The sequence below is a fragment of the Eleginops maclovinus genome, chromosome 9 (assembly GCF_036324505.1).
Source record: "Eleginops maclovinus isolate JMC-PN-2008 ecotype Puerto Natales chromosome 9, JC_Emac_rtc_rv5, whole genome shotgun sequence".
NCBI lineage: Eukaryota > Metazoa > Chordata > Actinopteri > Perciformes > Eleginopidae > Eleginops > Eleginops maclovinus.
In genome coordinates, this window is record NC_086357.1 from 19,931,481 (window position 1) to 19,948,044 (window position 16,564).

General features: G+C 39.3%; 4 protein-coding genes across 5 annotated transcripts; 2 read left to right on the forward strand and 2 right to left on the reverse strand.

Annotated features, from left to right (window-relative positions):
• The first annotated feature begins 351 nt into the window (after positions 1-351).
• Positions 352-2,254, forward strand: rpp21 (ribonuclease P 21 subunit). Its single transcript, XM_063890714.1, has 5 exons — positions 352-543; positions 683-783; positions 1,177-1,259; positions 1,436-1,570; positions 1,733-2,254. The coding sequence occupies exons 1-5, from the start codon at positions 487-489 to the stop codon at positions 1,837-1,839; spliced, it is 483 nt and encodes a 160-aa protein (XP_063746784.1). The 5' UTR covers positions 352-486; the 3' UTR covers positions 1,840-2,254.
• Positions 2,117-4,513, reverse strand: aqp12 (aquaporin 12). The gene is made up of 3 exons (XM_063890713.1): positions 3,211-4,513; positions 2,457-2,573; positions 2,117-2,377 (listed from the first exon to the last, which is right to left on the reverse strand). Exons 1-3 carry the CDS (start codon positions 3,803-3,805, stop codon positions 2,250-2,252), a joined length of 840 nt encoding a protein of 279 aa, XP_063746783.1. The 5' UTR covers positions 3,806-4,513; the 3' UTR covers positions 2,117-2,249.
• A 458-nt stretch (positions 4,514-4,971) lies between these two features.
• On the forward strand, positions 4,972-11,504 carry LOC134869764 (nucleotide sugar transporter SLC35D2-like). Of its 2 annotated transcripts, XM_063891649.1 has the most exons (12): positions 4,972-5,179; positions 5,461-5,494; positions 5,590-5,676; positions 5,759-5,826; positions 6,900-6,971; positions 7,121-7,189; positions 7,440-7,542; positions 8,196-8,288; positions 8,975-9,042; positions 9,316-9,394; positions 9,486-9,568; positions 10,131-11,504. In XM_063891649.1, the coding sequence occupies exons 1-12, from the start codon at positions 5,070-5,072 to the stop codon at positions 10,234-10,236; spliced, it is 972 nt and encodes a 323-aa protein (XP_063747719.1). In that variant the 5' UTR covers positions 4,972-5,069; the 3' UTR covers positions 10,237-11,504. The 2 variants fall into 2 exon arrangements, with proteins under 2 accessions (XP_063747719.1, XP_063747720.1); XM_063891650.1 differs by lacking the exon at positions 8,196-8,288.
• A 700-nt stretch (positions 11,505-12,204) lies between these two features.
• Positions 12,205-16,294, reverse strand: si:ch211-121a2.4 (transmembrane protein 205). The gene is made up of 4 exons (XM_063892070.1): positions 16,156-16,294; positions 14,955-15,130; positions 14,436-14,599; positions 12,205-14,348 (listed from the first exon to the last, which is right to left on the reverse strand). The coding sequence occupies exons 2-4, from the start codon at positions 15,052-15,054 to the stop codon at positions 14,046-14,048; spliced, it is 567 nt and encodes a 188-aa protein (XP_063748140.1). The 5' UTR covers positions 15,055-15,130; positions 16,156-16,294; the 3' UTR covers positions 12,205-14,045.
• Positions 16,295-16,564: the final 270 nt, after the last annotated feature.

The following is a 16,564-nucleotide window of genomic DNA, read 5'->3' on the forward strand; positions in this document are numbered from 1 at the left end:
TGTGCTGTCTGTGTTTTTCTGCTATATTATAGTGTTCAGCTGTCGAAGGCTAGTAAATACAATTGTTTTTTGTTTGTTTTCTGGATGACTAAAAACCTTAGTGCACACACAAATAAATGCAACTGTTTGTGATTTTGTGATTTGAGCCTGAAAGTGATTTTTGCAATATTACTTTAATCGTTGTAAGGTTATCAAACAAATGGAACACTAGACAAATGTATATCATGTTATGGATTATACATGTGTTTCGGAAGTTGTTCGAATGGAGACTTTTTGTTTTCAATCATAGCTGTGTTTCTATATAACAGGATTTACAGACTGCGATGATACGAGTTTAGGATCTTTTTTCGTAGATGTGAATTTTTAGGATGCTTTTATTTTGGAGGTTTTCCCCGGAAGTGTATACGTTCGAGTTCAGGCTGTGTAACTCAATGTAGCTGCTGTAAAGATCAACTACTGCAGTTTTTTTCTAAGATTTTCCCTGTAATGGCACTACAACTGAAAGACAAAGATGCCTACCAAAGAATGAACTATCTTTACCAGGTAAGAAGTAAATCATAAAGCAAAAGTTAATCGCTGTCGGGATGCCAATGACAGTAGCCTAGTCACGTGGTTAAAGTGTTAGCTTCTTTGCTAAGCAAGCGTATAATGATTTTCTTCCACCGGTTTTATCTCAATACAGGCTGCACATTGTGTTTTATCCCAAAACCCGGAAAATGTTGAACTGGCGCGTTTCTACTGCTTCACACAGAAGACCATTGCAAGGCGTTTAGTTCTCAGACAGTAAGTTTTGCCTATTTCAATATCAGCCTGTTTTTTTCTATTACCTAGTATTGATTTTATTTTGAAAGGCAATGACAGCTAGGCGCTGCCGCTCCAGAGCATAGACTTTACATGAAGATATTTATAAATCCAGACTATCCAACTACCACAAATACACATATTGACACCAACAAAAGTTTCACAAATATGCACCAGACAGCTATATCATTTTCCCTTTCTTAGTTTGATCTATGTTCTCTTCAGAGAAACACTAGTTGGAATATTTTCAAAGTAATTGTCCCTCATGAGTAATATTTATCATATAGGCTTATATTTACAAGTGATTCCAGGAAATAGATCTGTCTGTGTTAGACATATTTTTAAGATGTACACATTTTTTATATTTAATTTCAGAGATCCATCAGTGAAGAGAACATTATGCAAGAAGTGCTGCTCACTGCTCATCCCTGGAGTCTCTGCTACAACCAGACAAAGAAGTGAGTCTGTTCATCATTTATACTGAAAGTCCAGGTTTACCATGTTAGTTAACACATTGAAGAATTATTTTTCGAAACCATTAATTTATTAGTTAAAAATGTTGATGTTTGAACATTTAAGAAACCTGTGACATTAACGTAGAGACATTAACCTTTGGTTGATTTTGTGTCTTTAGGAAAAAACAGCAAAACCCGGTTTACTGTTTTGCGGTGCCTTAGCTGTGGGCAGAGCAAGACTCTACTGAATGATCCCAATCACTGTTTATGGGTGGATCGTCCCGAGGCTCAGATGGAGCAACAAAAGCAGTCAGGTGATGAGCCTCAACTCAACATTTTACCTCAGCCTAACAGAAATGGTTTCTATAGACTTACTGTTTTTTTTTCCGAATATGTTTCAACTTCCATTGAGGAAATATTGATTTAAACAGGAAAACAATCGGTATTGATCATTATTTTTTCTTTCACACTCACAGATCCAGGCCCTAATAAAAAACAGATGAAAGGTAAAAAACCTGATGGGCCGGTGTCTTCTAAACCCAGGGCTGCCAAGAGCGCTGCAAAGGGCACTGCCAGCACGTGACAGCGTCTTATGATTAAAAACAACCTGATATTTATTGCCTATTTTAAAGATAAATCCCCAGCCTTCTAGTTTTTTTTAAGGATTGAGTTACTTTTTGGCCTCTGTGAGATCATTTTCTGCAGTGTTTTTTTCACAGAGCGATTTTTTAAGCTACCAATAGATGGCCACCATGTTATGTACACTTTAAGAAAGAAGTGTGTATTTTGCCCAAATGTAAACATCAATGTGGTAATGATTCTATTAAAAACTGCAAACAAGAATGGAAGAAATGAATTTATTGGTCATTATGATATTGTATACATAATATTTTACATTTTCTGTACAGTACAAATATCTTGTCCATTAACCCTTTGTTGTCAGGAACTTTCTTTAAAGGTTGATTGAAGGGAAAAAATAAAGGGTAGTTTCTTTCACAGTTTCTTCTTTTCTCCTTTCTCCCCCTTTGGTACTCGGAAACGTGTCTTCTGAGAATATAGTAGGTTCTTAGAAAAAATCCTTGGAATATGGCCCATGTACAAGAAAAGAGCCAGAATCATGCCTGGAAAACAGATACAGTGTGTGAACAACCTGTTTACATTAAAATAACTCTACATGTTTTTCCTATCAAGATAATATACCTGTGAGGGAGCCCAGCCAGTAGACCACTGCATACTCTGTGAAGGTAAATCCAGGACAGTGGAAGGTGAGGCCGTAGGACAAGGAGGGACTCATGTAAGCTGAGGTGTAGCCTCGGGCTACAAGAAAAGAACAGACAAATAAAGTTAATGTTATTCCTTATTTATTATCCTAACTAAAGTAAAATGGCTGTAGGAAAGTGGAAACCAAAACATAACTCTTATTAAATACCACTTGAAGCAGAGAAACAGATGCTTGAATCATGACTAATAACAAGATGAAGTACAATTAAGTCTTAAACTACAGTAGTGAATAAGCTTAAAGTGTAACGCCCCTAAACATTAATGTATAAAACATTTCAAAATAACCAGTTATTTTATAGATTTCTGGTAGTTTTTCTATCGCCAAATTTTAAACAGGCATCACGAATAATAGAATTAGTGACTGAAGTAACTATAGAAGACTTTTAGTTAGCTGTGATTTTCAGGCTTTAATTCAAATTAATTAACTTCTTTAACAAACAAACTATCACTACCTTTTGTATAATGTACATGCAGAGAAACCATGTGATCTTATTGCACAGCATGAAGTGTGTGTCTGCTGCGTTCATTTTTAACTGCAAGTTTAAATTCAAATGTTTTAGTTTTGTATTACAGTAATTTTCCTTTAGTAATACTAACAAGAAAAAGGTACTTTGCATGAGTGGATTTTTAAAATGTTTGCAACGATGAAGGGCCACGTTCACCTAGAACTTACCTGTGTGGGATAGGAAAGTGAGGAGGACCGCGATCAGCGGCACCCGGATCAGGGCTGATCTGCGTTGCAGGTTGAGAAGGACTACATGAAAGGTGAGCGTGCAGACACACTCAGTGAAAAAACCTTGAATCGAGGAGACCAGCAGAGATGAGCTACACTGACTAGCCATCAGGTTTTTGATCATGTGCATGTCTGTCAGCTCCAGACTCCAGTAGTAAAAGGCTACAAGAAGGGCCAGGTGGGCCCCAAGAAACTGGGCTGCGACAGCAAAGAGAGTAGACAGGGTCGTGGCCTCCATCTGCAGGAACTTCAGCACAACCAGGGTGGGATTCCCTGTCGCACTACCACAGATAATACCATGGGTTAACAACACCACAAACCGAATTGTTAACGTCACATCAGGACCCAGGCCTCCGGCCCACTCACCCACCTCTACAATGGTCTGCACCTCCAACAAACATGCCACTAGCATGAAAGAGGAAGCAAACTCCAAAAGGAAGCTTAACCTTGGCCATTTTTTAAGAAGTGTTCGGACTAAGGCTGCAAAAATGACAGCAGACACAAAGTATCCGAGAGATGCATTCAGTCCAGACATGGCTCAGGTCAGTTGTCCCCTGCGATTTCTCTTCCAAAATAAATGAATGGGGCTTTGACTCCACAGCTCTGCAGTCTGTTTGGCAACGTGGCACACAGAGGGAAACGTTTCTTATCAAAGACACGTCAGGTTTTTATCCCACTACCACCTGCCCAAATACACATGGACCCTGAAACAAGGTCAGGTCAAGATGTTGGCCTTCAATTTGTGGTCATTTATAAATAGATCACACGTTTGGGTAACTGCTTCCTTCCTATCTCTACAGGATACTTTATAGTCCTACTGTAAATGTTCTTTTTTCTATAGGACTAAATGGCTGAATACTTATAACAATTCAAATTAGAACATAGCTCAGTGGATTCAAAGGTTGAGGGATGTGGAAGGATAAAAGTTTTTAATGTAGGCAGTTGTCCTCTGCACACAAATACATTTTATAAGCATTCTTCATAAAAAAAGTGGAAGTCTTGCACGAGAAATTGTTGGTTTTGGTGGGGTGAAGGATTATGTGAGGGCAGTTGGTCATGAGGTCCTGTCAGTTCGTTTAAAAAGCCGGCGGAATCTTCTTTAGAGTCATCTCTTTGAGATTTTCTGGATCTCTTCCACCTGGCACTCTAGATCCCAACATTTCTGACAGAAGCCGTCACTGTTTTTTGTATACAATACTTCTACTGGAGCATCTGTTTGTTGTTTATAGAGTCAAGCAGAAAGGACATGTCCAACTCCCACTGCAGTCTCACAGTATCCAGGCCTCGTTTGCTTGAGACACAGCAGAGATGGTGTGGGTGGAACAGATAACAGCTAAAGGATAAGAGAAAAATAATTATCTTGTATAATGCCCTATGTTCCTCTACAATCCCCTCTGTTTTGGGCAACAAAATAGGACATTTTCCCATGTACAAGATGAACTACCTCAAATAAATGAAACTTTGTATAATAGTCTATTTTCTGACATATAAGATAAGATAAGAAAATATACCTTTATTAATCCCCGTGCGGAAATTCAAGTGTTTCCAGACTTGAGGCGGAAGTTGTTAAACGTCGACGTGTGTGTGTGTGTGTGTGTGTGTGTGTGTGTGTGTGTGTGTGTGTGTGTGTGTGTGTGTGTGTGTGTGTGTGTGTGTGTGTGTGTGTGTGTGTGTGAGAGAGAGAGAGAGCGAGAGAGAGAGGAGAGAGAGAGAGAGAGCGGGAGGGAGAGAGAGAGAGAGAGTTGAAGTGATGGCAGAGGAGGATACGACGCTCAGAGTGGAATGAGAAGTCGTCGGGGATGGCGGACAAACCTCTGACGCTGTTTGTGAAGCTGTTTGCCGCTGGATTTTACGGTGTGAGCTCGTTTTTCATCGTCGTGGTGAACAAAAGTGTCCTCACCAACTACAGGTAACGGTCATACGTAGCGACTCTAACGGTAACACCGTTAAGATGCTAAGCTACCTTGTTAGCTAGCCTAGCAACTGAAGTTGTGTCGGCTGTACAGCGATGGAGCTTGTTCACTGACAGCAACTTTGGGCAAGCGAGTTAGTATACAAACCTGCCTAGGATATACATTTAAATGAGCATTTTAGGAAGCTTACTCTATAATATATTTAAACATGAGAGTGTTAAGTGTGTTAGCTTCAGTATGCTCAGCCTGTAAGCTGTTCTCAACTCTACTGTTCCAGGTTCCCTTCTTCAATATGTGTCGGAATAGGACAAGTAAGTTGAATGTTTGTTCCCCTCTTTTGTCACGATTTCACAAATACACATCACTCCCTGAAAGCAAAGTAATGTTCTGTCGAATGTGTGTGCAGATGTTGGCCACAGTGGTTGTACTGTGGGTGGGCAAGGCTGCGAGGGTAATCACCTTCCCTGACTGTGATGAGACTATACCTCGCAAGGTGAGATTACCCATCCATTCATCGATTATTAAATTCACCATGTTCAGGACAGTTTGTCATTTATGTTTACCTCGTTTTGCAGACGTTTCCTCTACCTTTCCTTTATGTGGGAAATCAAATCACTGGTCTGTTTGGTACCAAAAGGCTGAAGTAAGTCTGCATCTCTAAACTAATTAAGTGTGAATGATGGTTTAAGGGAGTTGCATTTGCTGTCATGAGCTCATTCAGATCACTTCATCATTGACGCAATTGGGAAAACTCAGATCAACAATGACAGTACACACAGCAGTACAACCATGTTAGTCTTTAAAAAGTTGTGAATAAAAGCAAGGTTAAAAGATAAAATTGGATAAGACGAATGAGTAAAAAGTGATGGGAGTAAAATAGGTGCAGGGTAACAATTACCTCCTGTCAAAATGAAACATGTTAATTGCACTAGGGACACTTTTAAATCTATTGCACTTTGACCTGGGAACCCTCTATCTTCTGCCTGAAGGGAGAAGATCAAATGCCTCAAAGAGAGGATCCTTTGGGCTCACTAACAGTAGGGTTGTATAATGTGCTTTCCTATAGTCAGCGTATTACCCCCTCTTTGGAAAAGAATGAGACTTTTGTACCAGCACAAAAGCAGTGTATTTTTGCCACCAAAAGAAAGAGCCACCTACAAAGACCAATAAAAGTTCAAGTGTAAACTATAGTTAGAATATTCTCACTGCATTACCTTGCCACCAGTCTCCTTTAGACCCAAACAGTAATTTCACTGTTAATACATCACAGGCAGCAATAGGCAAACTACCGTGTTATGCGAGGTAAAATGACTGTTTTTGTCAGTGCAGTCCGGTGGCTTTGAAGAGAGCATAGACGATGGCTTAAGTTACCTGTTGAAAAGACTTGTCTGATGGCAAGGTAAAGTGGTTGAAGTAGACTAAATAAAGCATTCTGGTATTGTATGTCGTGTTTTAGGTTTGATAACTGTCAAAAGCAGGATATTGCTTAACTTCTGTGCTGGTACCCCTACCTTTTTCTCCAAACTGGGGGCTTGCTGCTATAGGTAAAACACTGATTTTGGAGTACCTTATAAACCCCCACTTCAGAAAATCCGAATTGTCCCTTTTACAATGTTACCCCAGTCTATTTTGGTATTGATATTGCCATTACAGGTTTCTGTTGAAAACGTTAAAGTATGCAACCAAGCTAAATCAATGTATGTCCTCTTCCACCAGCCTGCCGATGTTTACTGTCCTCAGAAGGTTCTCCATATTGTTCACAATGATGGCAGAGGGATTGCTGCTCAAGTAAGTGTATATGTGACAGAAAACCCACTCTTCTACACTACTACTTTTCAAAGACTAGTCATGTCTTTGATCTATAGTTGTGGCTTTTATTTACAACTCATAGCAACCAGATAGAGTTTCATTGCTTTACTGTCTTTAACCTTTGGCAGGAAGAAATTCTCCAGGCCAGTCCAGCTGACAGTATTTACAATGATCCTCGGGGCGTTTATAGCCGCAAGGTAAGTCCTCCTACATCCAGGTGTGCTGGCTGTTAAAGAAAACCGAAATTACCTTCACTACAAAGAGTTGTCCTGCCCTGACATATGTCCTCACTCAAGTAATATTGTCTTTAGGGTCATTACACACATGTTTGTCTGTAATAAAAGGAACCCTGCTGAAATACAGCATGCCCAAAGCTACATTTCTACCGACATTGCTCATTTATCTCCTCAAAACTTTCTTTGTTTTGTCTCTCACCTCTTTTCATAGTGCCGACTTGTCCTTTGACATGCAAGGCTACGTCTTCATACTCATGAACGACGTGCTGACTGCAGCTAACGGAGCCTATGTGAAACAAAAATTAGATGCAAAGGTATGCTTCATCTGATGAATAGTAACCATTGTTGGGCTGAGGCTGTTTTTGGCATTGGGCTGATTTTGGTGAATGTAGAGAACCCAAACTGTCCTTCAGCGTCTGGCTTGAAGGTACTTAGTGTACCCTGAGCCAGTTATTTTCATTCCCCACTAAATTGATTAGATTGTCACTGTTTATATGATTTTGTAGAGGAAGTTTTCCTGTTTTTCCATTTGGTTTGCACGTGTTCTTGCTGTACTTTTAACAGTCAGGCTAATTACAGTTTGACTGTTGGGTCACAAATGTTCAGTAGCTTGTTTTAGTATGCTTCTTATGTCACATGAGCAGACTGCTCAGTTCTCACATTACAGCAGACGCTAAACTGGATCCAGATTTAGTCTGTGATGTCTATAGAGCACCATCTGCTAACACAGTACTAGACAGAGAGGTGTGTGTGAGGGAGTGATATTGTGAGGTACTGAAAGATGGAGTTACGTGAAACAAAATCAGAGGGTTGCAGTGTGCTGGCCATGCATGAGACATGTATACTAGTTAGTAGTTAGTGAGGAATGCACTGAAATAATTGTGAATAACACTCTCTGTTCTGGCTCTGCATGTTTTTCATGTTCCTGTTCCTCACTTCCCATCTGTTTCCATGCTCTTTCTCACAGGAGCTGGGGAAGTATGGATTGCTGTATTATAATGCATTATTTATGATCATTCCTACTATAATCTTGGCTCATGTGACTGGAGATATGCAGAAGGTACGCAGTTTGACTCTGGTTGCTGCTATATTTCCTTTCTATCGGCTCCATTTCTAATTATCTTTATTTGAAATCCAAAATCCCAGAAGATTTGTGAAATGTAAGAGTTTAAACAGCACTGTGATCGTCCGTATTTTATATAGTTGTTACTGATGAGTAATTGCAAGGTTTAATGCTGAGCTGTACTGAGTGCACATATGTGTAAGCCTGGGTGTGTGCTGTAAGTATGTGCTGCCTGTTTGTCGGTCAGTGTTGGCAGAGACCTTCTGGTTTGCCCAGCTGGGGCCCAGCAGCCAGAAAGGCACAAAGCTGCCATTATGCACCTAGAGTTATTACAGCAGCGCCTACAGCCTCCTTAGACTGGAAAACCTCATGAGATGCAGAGTACTACCTTTTAAGGCCATTGGAAACTCAGTGTTGTATCTTTTAAGAACGTAATAAGTGACAGTTGTATCTTGCCATCAACTTCCTTGATCGGGATCAACCACTGCACAGCGCCTAGTCAATCTTTTTTTACTTACTTCCACTAAATACCAGATAGACTCATAAGGAGTTACTTTTTGTACTAAGTAAACTGAATATTTTCGTCTCAGATAATGTTTGTATACATAGTTGCCTACATGTTTGTTATGTGTGTTTTGACTTGTTGAGTTCTGCTGTTTCTTATGCTGTGCTTCTCTTTCCAGGCAGTGGAGTATGACGGTTGGTCAGATATGTTCTTCCTCGCCCAGTTCATCCTCTCTTGCATCATGGGGTAAGAACACTTGACAAAGGTTCTCTGTGACGTGCATGCTTGCGCAAGGATTGTGTTTTTGATGCCAGAATAGGATCATCTGGATTGTTCTAGATATCTGTGGTATCAATATTATATTGGTTAAAGCTGGATCCTAGGACATAGCTCCACTTTCTTCTGAAGCTCACAATGACTCTTTGTTTATTACGTTGCGTTAACACATTGTGAAATCTGACTTCATGCTTGGACAAGAGTTGTGTCATGAATTAACATGAAAACATCGATGTTTTTCAGGTTTGTTCTGATGTACTCCACTGTGCTTTGTACACAATACAACTCTGCATTAACAACTACGATCGTGGGGTGCATTAAGGTGAGCTGCAGATTTGCGTCATGTTATATTCAGACGCACTTAAACTTTACAAAAACGAATAAACCTTAATAATGTGTTCCTTATTTTACAGAATGTCCTCGTGACATACATCGGGATGGTGTTCAGCGGAGACTACATTTTCTCTTGGACAAACTTCATAGGTTTGAATATCAGGTATAAAATGATCCAATGAATGCTGAAATGTCTACTTTTATTAAGGATAGATTCTTTCAAATACACCCAGGCTCGACAAACTACTCTGTTACATCCTCCAATATGTCTACTATTGGATGGATTGCCATTAAATTTGTCATTAGGAACATTTTGTGAGCTAGTTAGGGTGAGTCAGACAGTCAGTATTGAGTCAGACTTGGCCTCCTCAAAAGGTGAACTCCTAAATAATATTCTTCTCTGTCAAGCAACAGGAAAGGACAATGCTCACACAGATATCACTTTTACTAAAGTGTCTATCACCTGCAGTCATGTATTGGTGCATGATGGATCTTGTTTGGAAGTATGATGCGTTATGTGAATGATGATGTGCTGCAACACGTTCATGCTGATTGAAACAGATCACAGTTAAAGTCTCATGTGGCCTTACACTCGGATAAAAGTTCAGTGGCCTCTCTCACCATATGTTAATATCCAGCCTCCATCATTATTGTCCATTTGGTTTTCTTGTACAAGTGTATAGTGTTAGTATTCATACTCATGGTTGCTGTGTGTGTTGTTGCAGTATTGCGGGCAGCCTGGTGTACTCTTACATCACTCTTACAGAGGAGCAGTCGAACAAAGCAAGTGAAAACACCAAGCTGGACATCAAGGGCAAGGTGGTCGTATGACAAAGACACTGGATTCTATAGTATTTTCTGCTGATGAACGAAAGAAAAGGCTCTATTTTTAGTAAGACTTTTATTTATGGAGTATTTTAGCAGCAAAGTCTGGGATGATGGGAACGGTGTCGGGTTAACTTCTTTCTGTGTCTGTATGGAAATGGAGCCTCCACTTCACCGGGACTCTCCTGTCAGTTGGTTTTTAAACAGCGTTTTCTTTTTAAATGTGTGTATTTTGATACTGTACATGTGAGCATTGAGAATAAGGGAAACATATTTATTATATTTAAACTCACATTTCCTCACACTTCACAAGCTGAGCGTTAAACGTTGGGATGGCGCCGTGTTTCTGGATGCAGGAAATAATAGCTGGAACTATCAGTCATTTAAAGCATGGGTGTGTACTGATGGAATCATGGGACTTTTTTTTAGTAATGGTTATTTTAAAGACACAATCCTTATTTTGTATTGCCTTCTCTGTTTTACTTTTGTTTATAAGGAATGTAACTTTAGATGCCTTCTAAGCACAGTGAGATGCACTGACACTGTCATTATCTGTTGTTTCAGTATTTAGTACATTTCCTTTTGTGCATACACTGTTATAAGCTTGTTACAGAGGTACTGACAGTCATCTAACCTCATCCTTCAAACAACCAAAGTGGATTAGCAGTGGGCTGTTGGTTCCAATTAAGGATTGTGGCTTTATATAAATGTTGCTGTCTCCTTTTGGGAGATATTTTATAATTATGGTTTACACTTTTCTTCCTCAGTATTACAGAATGTGTGTGTGAACTCTCCATGGCTGTAACTGGTTCTCTCTCTATGCAGAATTGACAAACAATTGTTAATGGTTTGTTATTTGTACAAGGGGATCCATTTGTTCTGTTTTTTCTTGACACAATGTTATCGCACTTTTATCTGAGGTAGCACCTGCAAAGGGGGTGAACCTGATTCGCCTCACCTCCTGTTACATTCATTGTTGGGATTGAGATTATTGTATTCTTCCGAAATGTACATTTCAGGTTTATAAGTATTACAAGAGATAAGTGTTTTTCTAAACCTTTTAATAGTCAGGTACGAGCGTCTGTCTTTTTTTCCCTACATTTTTTATCTACACCATTTTATATTTATTACTTTTTTTTAGACTAATATTCATTTTGTAAGTGGAGTGGCTTCTGACTTGGTGATGCTGTTATCATCTCAAACACGGTAACCATGGATGTGTAGCTGAAACACAAGGATGTATTTTTACATTAAAAAACTCTGTTGACTTGTCATTTCTTTTCAATTTCTTGTTACTTTTTTGATTCCAAAGATCTGTTGCTGAATTTACGTTGTCCAATCAGAATCAAGTTCATTGCCAGGTACGTTTACGCAACAAGGAAGGAGGAAGGATTTGCTTTGGTGCCTGGTGATGCCCTGTAATGTCAAACTTAAGTCATGTTCAAATGACTGATTCTAGAAATATTTCGTAATTCTAAAATATTATATTATATTAATTCAAAAACGTTCAGTAACTGAGCGTCTGTGTTTGCGGCTGATGATGAACAACAGGAGGGCAACAGTTTACCCTTCTGTTAAAGTGGGCAAAACATGACATTACATACAGAAGGACCCACAGGATTAAATAGAGTCCCTCTATTTAAAGTTGAACACAACGGCTATATTCAAGCTCTAATAAACGTTTTACAATTGGACCCTACTGTCATTTCTAGAAACAGTGAATGGAAGAAAATTTAAATGCCAAACTTTCCCTTGCCTTGCTTTTTTCTACCACTAGGAGTCACTGACATCAAACGTGTAATCCTACACATGATTCAGTTTCTGGGCTGTTTTTTATAAACCCAACTTCCAATATTGATCAAACGAACTGAAGATGAATTCAAGGTTGTTACCCTGACCCTCTCCATGCATGCATGATATTGTATAAAGGGTTTTAAATTGTATATCATTTATTCAGACAATAAACATTCAAACGGGGTGAATCACCCAACATAGGACATATTTTAATACACAAAAACACATTTCAAGATATTCATAAAACAAACCTAATACCAAACACTAGTTACAGTTCATGACGTCTGTCCTCAATGGTCTTTTAGTTACTTATACAGTGTTTCCACTGCACCGTACTGCTTTACTCGACTTACATTCAGCATTACACAAGCCACATTATAACCCATTACCACAAAAACATTAAGTAACTGGCAAACATGTCAAAAATTCAAAGAAAAATTATCTTTAGAAAATAATTCAGCTTTTGTGTTTTTGCACAAAACTGTCAACTGATTTGCATTCAAATGTTATATTAAAAGAAACTGGGTGAGGCAACACATGAAAAGGACATATAAAGTTTTAAAATCAGTAAATATTGCATTGTTTACGCATGAAACACACTAGAAGAACAGGACAAATCAAAAGAAGAGCCTCAGAAGGTACAAAAAATAGAATTCATCATACATGGAGAGCTTTGTTTACATCATTAGACCACAGATCTGTGCTCAAAACAAACACGACAACAAGGAAATTCAAGCTTTGACTAAAAAAAGGCGGTGACACCTGAAAAGTGTACAGCACAGAACACAACTCCTGTGCCAGTACCCCACAAACATATTTGGCTTTAATTGGTATCATGGCTTCATCATTTCGCCTGGTGTTGTCCGAACATATTCAGACTTACGTTATGTGGAGGTATTGGAGAACAAAGCAAAACACACTCGAGGAATTAAACATACAGATCTGACAGCTTTGCAATTCTTTAAATTGCTTCACCAGTATGTATAAAGATCTGATCAGTGGAGGCATACTGTAACGTAACAATGTACATAGAGCTTTTACTGGGATTATTAGTAAGAAGGGCTGAGTGCACAGATTTCATTCAGGTAAATTCTATGGAGCCCTGAAGGATTTCTTTCTGAATCAAACATGGAAAGTAACGCAAAACGTTAGCGAACAGGAAAGCAAAATAAGTCAACAATAAACTATTTCCACTGTTTTTTCTGGGAACTCCTACTATTATTAATATAACTACTGCACAGCAACAAATGACGTATGGAATTTACACCAATGCAGAATTTACAAGGTAATACACTGGAACACCAACAAATCCAAATTCCAATAAACAAATAAATAACCACTGGTGCAACTGTGTTCGGGTTGGTCTAAAGCAGTAATGATTGTATACCACATAACACAAATGTTTGAACCCTTCTTTTTCTAGCAACAAGCAGCCAGGAGAGCTAAAGATAGGTCAAAAGTTAACTTTATGGCGGCTCTTCAGGTGAGCCAGACAAACCTGTGCCACCACACCGCTAACACCCACACCCAAACAGGAGGAGCCGGACGGAGCAGCATGACAGATACAAATGTGCCTTTCTTTTGCTAAATAAGATTAAAAAAGGTATTTGGCTATTATTTTTCTCCAAAGGTGTCTGGTACTGCATTACAAAGTCTTTTAAAACGTCCCTCATGTTCTAGGTTCCTGAAGGGTACGACTTTTATATTGGTGAAGGGAAATATCTGAGCAGTCAGCAACCCAACTAGGTGAAAGGTGAGGCCTTACTCATCGCAACTGATTTATCCATCTACAACCTTTAAGAGAGAAATGCACCTTTAGCGATCTTGATTTTTTTGGCAGCTGCACCATTATATGAATCCCCAAGGCACAAAAAGCGTACCTTACTTTTTATCACATAACTTACAGGCAGAGAGAGAAAGATATAAGTATTAAATATATAACTTATTGCTTCAATACAAAAAATAAAAGGAGTATGTGAGTGACTATTATTCGTGTAACAGTCCAGCTGCTTTATGTCAGTTTAAAGTTTGCTGAGGTTTTCAGCCATGTAACAGAGACTGTAGAAATTGCAGCCTATGCAGCAGAGGTTACAGAGGGAGGACAGCAGTCTGTACAGCCACAGACGACTGCTCAGGTGTCTGTATTTGACATCGGTCTCACACAGCTTGGCGTAAGCTTCGCGGTTGGATGACAAGCCGATGTCCTGTCCCAATCCGCACGCCTGCTCGATCAGGTGCATATCTGCCATGATCTCTGATGTCATTTGGCCAAACCATTGAGCATTGACCGCTGCAACTGTCACCGACACAAAGAAAATGAAGATCTGGTGGGGACAGAAGAGTCAGAGATTAAAAAAATATATTCTGAAATTGGTTTTATGTGATTAGATGTTTTGGAACAAACAACGTACCTGAAAAGCTTCTCTCTCGTCAAGCAGGTCGCTGGGATGATACACAGCATAGATAGTGAGGTTAATGAAGGCACAACCTGAACCCAAGTGGAGGTAGAACGGTACAAGACGACTCTGGATGAACCCAAAAGTATGTCTATTCAAGTGGTTGTCCATCACAAAGCCTGAGCAGAAATCAGAACAACTCATTAGCAATGCTGGGGATCTCTTATTTCCACATGAACAATATGACACAAACATAAGGTTAGGTTTATAATAAAAAACTAAGACTCACGTAGACCTTGGGTCACTGGTGACCAAGCTAAGGGTCTACGCATTAAAAAATGCTAGGTGTTCTAAGTGGGCAGATCTAAATGAAAGTAAATACATCCCGAGATGCAGTGAATACACAGTATGTTTCAAATGAGCGTGCCAAACTGGAAGAACACTTAAGTATATATTGTGTCTTCCATATACCATGACATCCCTTGCATCCAACTGTTTTTTTATCAAGTGTGTGTCGGTGAGCGTGGTACAAACTTGAAATGAAGGTAACCCATATCTGCATCCCCCAGTAGGAGGAGAGCAGCACCAGCTGCAGCAGCTTGACGGTGAACGTGGGCTCTGTGTCAGTGGACATGCTGCCTCAGCCTCTCTGATCCCCAGTCTGGACTCCACGGTAATCTCAGAGAAAAACCCAGCAAGGCCAGTGATCTCTGCAAACATAACCATAAGGATAATAAGGACACCATGATTTCCCTTCCCTTCAGTGATATGAATTAGTCGGTTGAAATTAGCACCTGCACAATTCAACAAAAACTGTTGTCTTTAATATTTGCAATGTTATCCTTATCTGTATAAACTGCCTACAAAGAACATTGCACATTGTTTGTATGTATGGATGGATATATCTATTGAGTGCATTCTTTTCATTTGTCTTCTCTCTTTCCCATCCTTCATAATATTTTTCTCCTTTTCTATTACGAAGATATACCCTGAGGAGTGCCCTTATCAAGCCTCTTTGGGGGTTTATTGCTCCTCTTCTTTATAAAGTCGAAAAGAAAAAAAACATGTTGTAAACTGAACAAACTGGGTAAAGGTGAAAGTGAGTTGTTAAACCCAGTCACCTGCTGATATGCAGACTGAAAGTTAGTGTACTTATCCACACCTTTAGATAAGAGCTTCACAACTATTGCATCTGGTTCAGCAACAGCTTCCATAATAAAACAGCTAACAGTTTAGTGTAGTATTGCTGTCATTGTTGCGTTCATGCAGTACACAGTGTACCCAAAATAAAGCGGTTCATTGTCTCGACTTTACGCATTGTGTGGACTTATATCAAACCAGTAGGGATATACAACGTGTTCACAACGCATCTAACTTCTAACACAGCTAATGAAAGTAACATAACGAATCGTTTGCAGGCTAGAATCAAACGACAGCTGCTACCCGCGTTACTAACAAACGAAGCAGCAGCACAACTCTCAATGTCACCTTTGCAAAAACGACAAATCTCGAAAAGTAACACCAACTATTGATATTTGCTAACGCAGGCTGTAAAACCACGGCGTAGTGAGCAATAAGGTAATGATTTAGCAGCTAGTGTAAGCAGAAGTTAAGTCAGCGAGTTAGCTTCGAACTGTTACTGTAACACAAGTTGCAGACCACAGTCCTCTTTATACTCTTTAAGCAGTTACTTCACACTATAACTTTATTGCATTAACTCTTAAGTGCAGCCTACCTGTTTGCAATATTTCCGGACAGCTTGTTTAAGATGTTTTCGGATCTGACAGTAGATTAACCTGCTGAAGGAAGCTAAGCTAAATTCAGTGGGGAGGGAGGGGCCATTGGTCTGTTAGAGAATATCTACACACTATTTCCCTGTAACCCCTCCCTGAGGAATTTAAAGTGTGTGAGGTCATTCCTGTAGGCACCTGCATACCATTTATGATTTAAACATGATTTCATTTTTCTTATTTTCCAGGAAAACATTCAAACTCATCTCCACTCATCAACCAGTGTGTGCAATGTGAGTTATAAACGTAATTGATTTGCAGTCACTGGGTCACAGTCTATGGTCACATGGCATGGAAGCTGTTAAAATAAATATATATAATCACATAATGCAGAAAAATAGGTGTGTCTTACTT

Excerpts from the sequence above, each read along its gene's own strand:
- rpp21 (XM_063890714.1), top strand. The coding sequence starts at position 487 with ATGGCACTACAACTGAAAGACAAAGATGCCTACCAAAGAATGAACTAT. Across the intron at positions 1,260-1,435 it reads TGCTACAACCAGACAAAGAA|GAAAAAACAGCAAAACCCGG; the intron begins GTGAGTCTGTTC and ends TTGTGTCTTTAG. Across the intron at positions 1,571-1,732 it reads GGAGCAACAAAAGCAGTCAG|ATCCAGGCCCTAATAAAAAA; the intron begins GTGATGAGCCTC and ends TCACACTCACAG.
- aqp12 (XM_063890713.1), bottom strand. The coding sequence starts at position 3,805 with ATGTCTGGACTGAATGCATCTCTCGGATACTTTGTGTCTGCTGTCATT. Across the intron at positions 2,574-3,210 it reads CACTTTCCTATCCCACACAG|CCCGAGGCTACACCTCAGCT; the intron begins GTAAGTTCTAGG and ends CTTTTCTTGTAG. Across the intron at positions 2,378-2,456 it reads CTGGCTGGGCTCCCTCACAG|GCATGATTCTGGCTCTTTTC; the intron begins GTATATTATCTT and ends TCTGTTTTCCAG.
- LOC134869764 (XM_063891649.1), top strand. The coding sequence starts at position 5,070 with ATGGCGGACAAACCTCTGACGCTGTTTGTGAAGCTGTTTGCCGCTGGA. Across the intron at positions 5,495-5,589 it reads TATGTGTCGGAATAGGACAA|ATGTTGGCCACAGTGGTTGT; the intron begins GTAAGTTGAATG and ends ATGTGTGTGCAG. Across the intron at positions 8,289-8,974 it reads TGACTGGAGATATGCAGAAG|GCAGTGGAGTATGACGGTTG; the intron begins GTACGCAGTTTG and ends TTCTCTTTCCAG.
- si:ch211-121a2.4 (XM_063892070.1), bottom strand. The coding sequence starts at position 15,054 with ATGTCCACTGACACAGAGCCCACGTTCACCGTCAAGCTGCTGCAGCTG. Across the intron at positions 14,600-14,954 it reads ATGGGTTACCTTCATTTCAA|GCTTTGTGATGGACAACCAC; the intron begins GTTTGTACCACG and ends ATTTCTGCTCAG. Across the intron at positions 14,349-14,435 it reads ACGAGAGAGAAGCTTTTCAG|ATCTTCATTTTCTTTGTGTC; the intron begins GTACGTTGTTTG and ends TGTCCCCACCAG.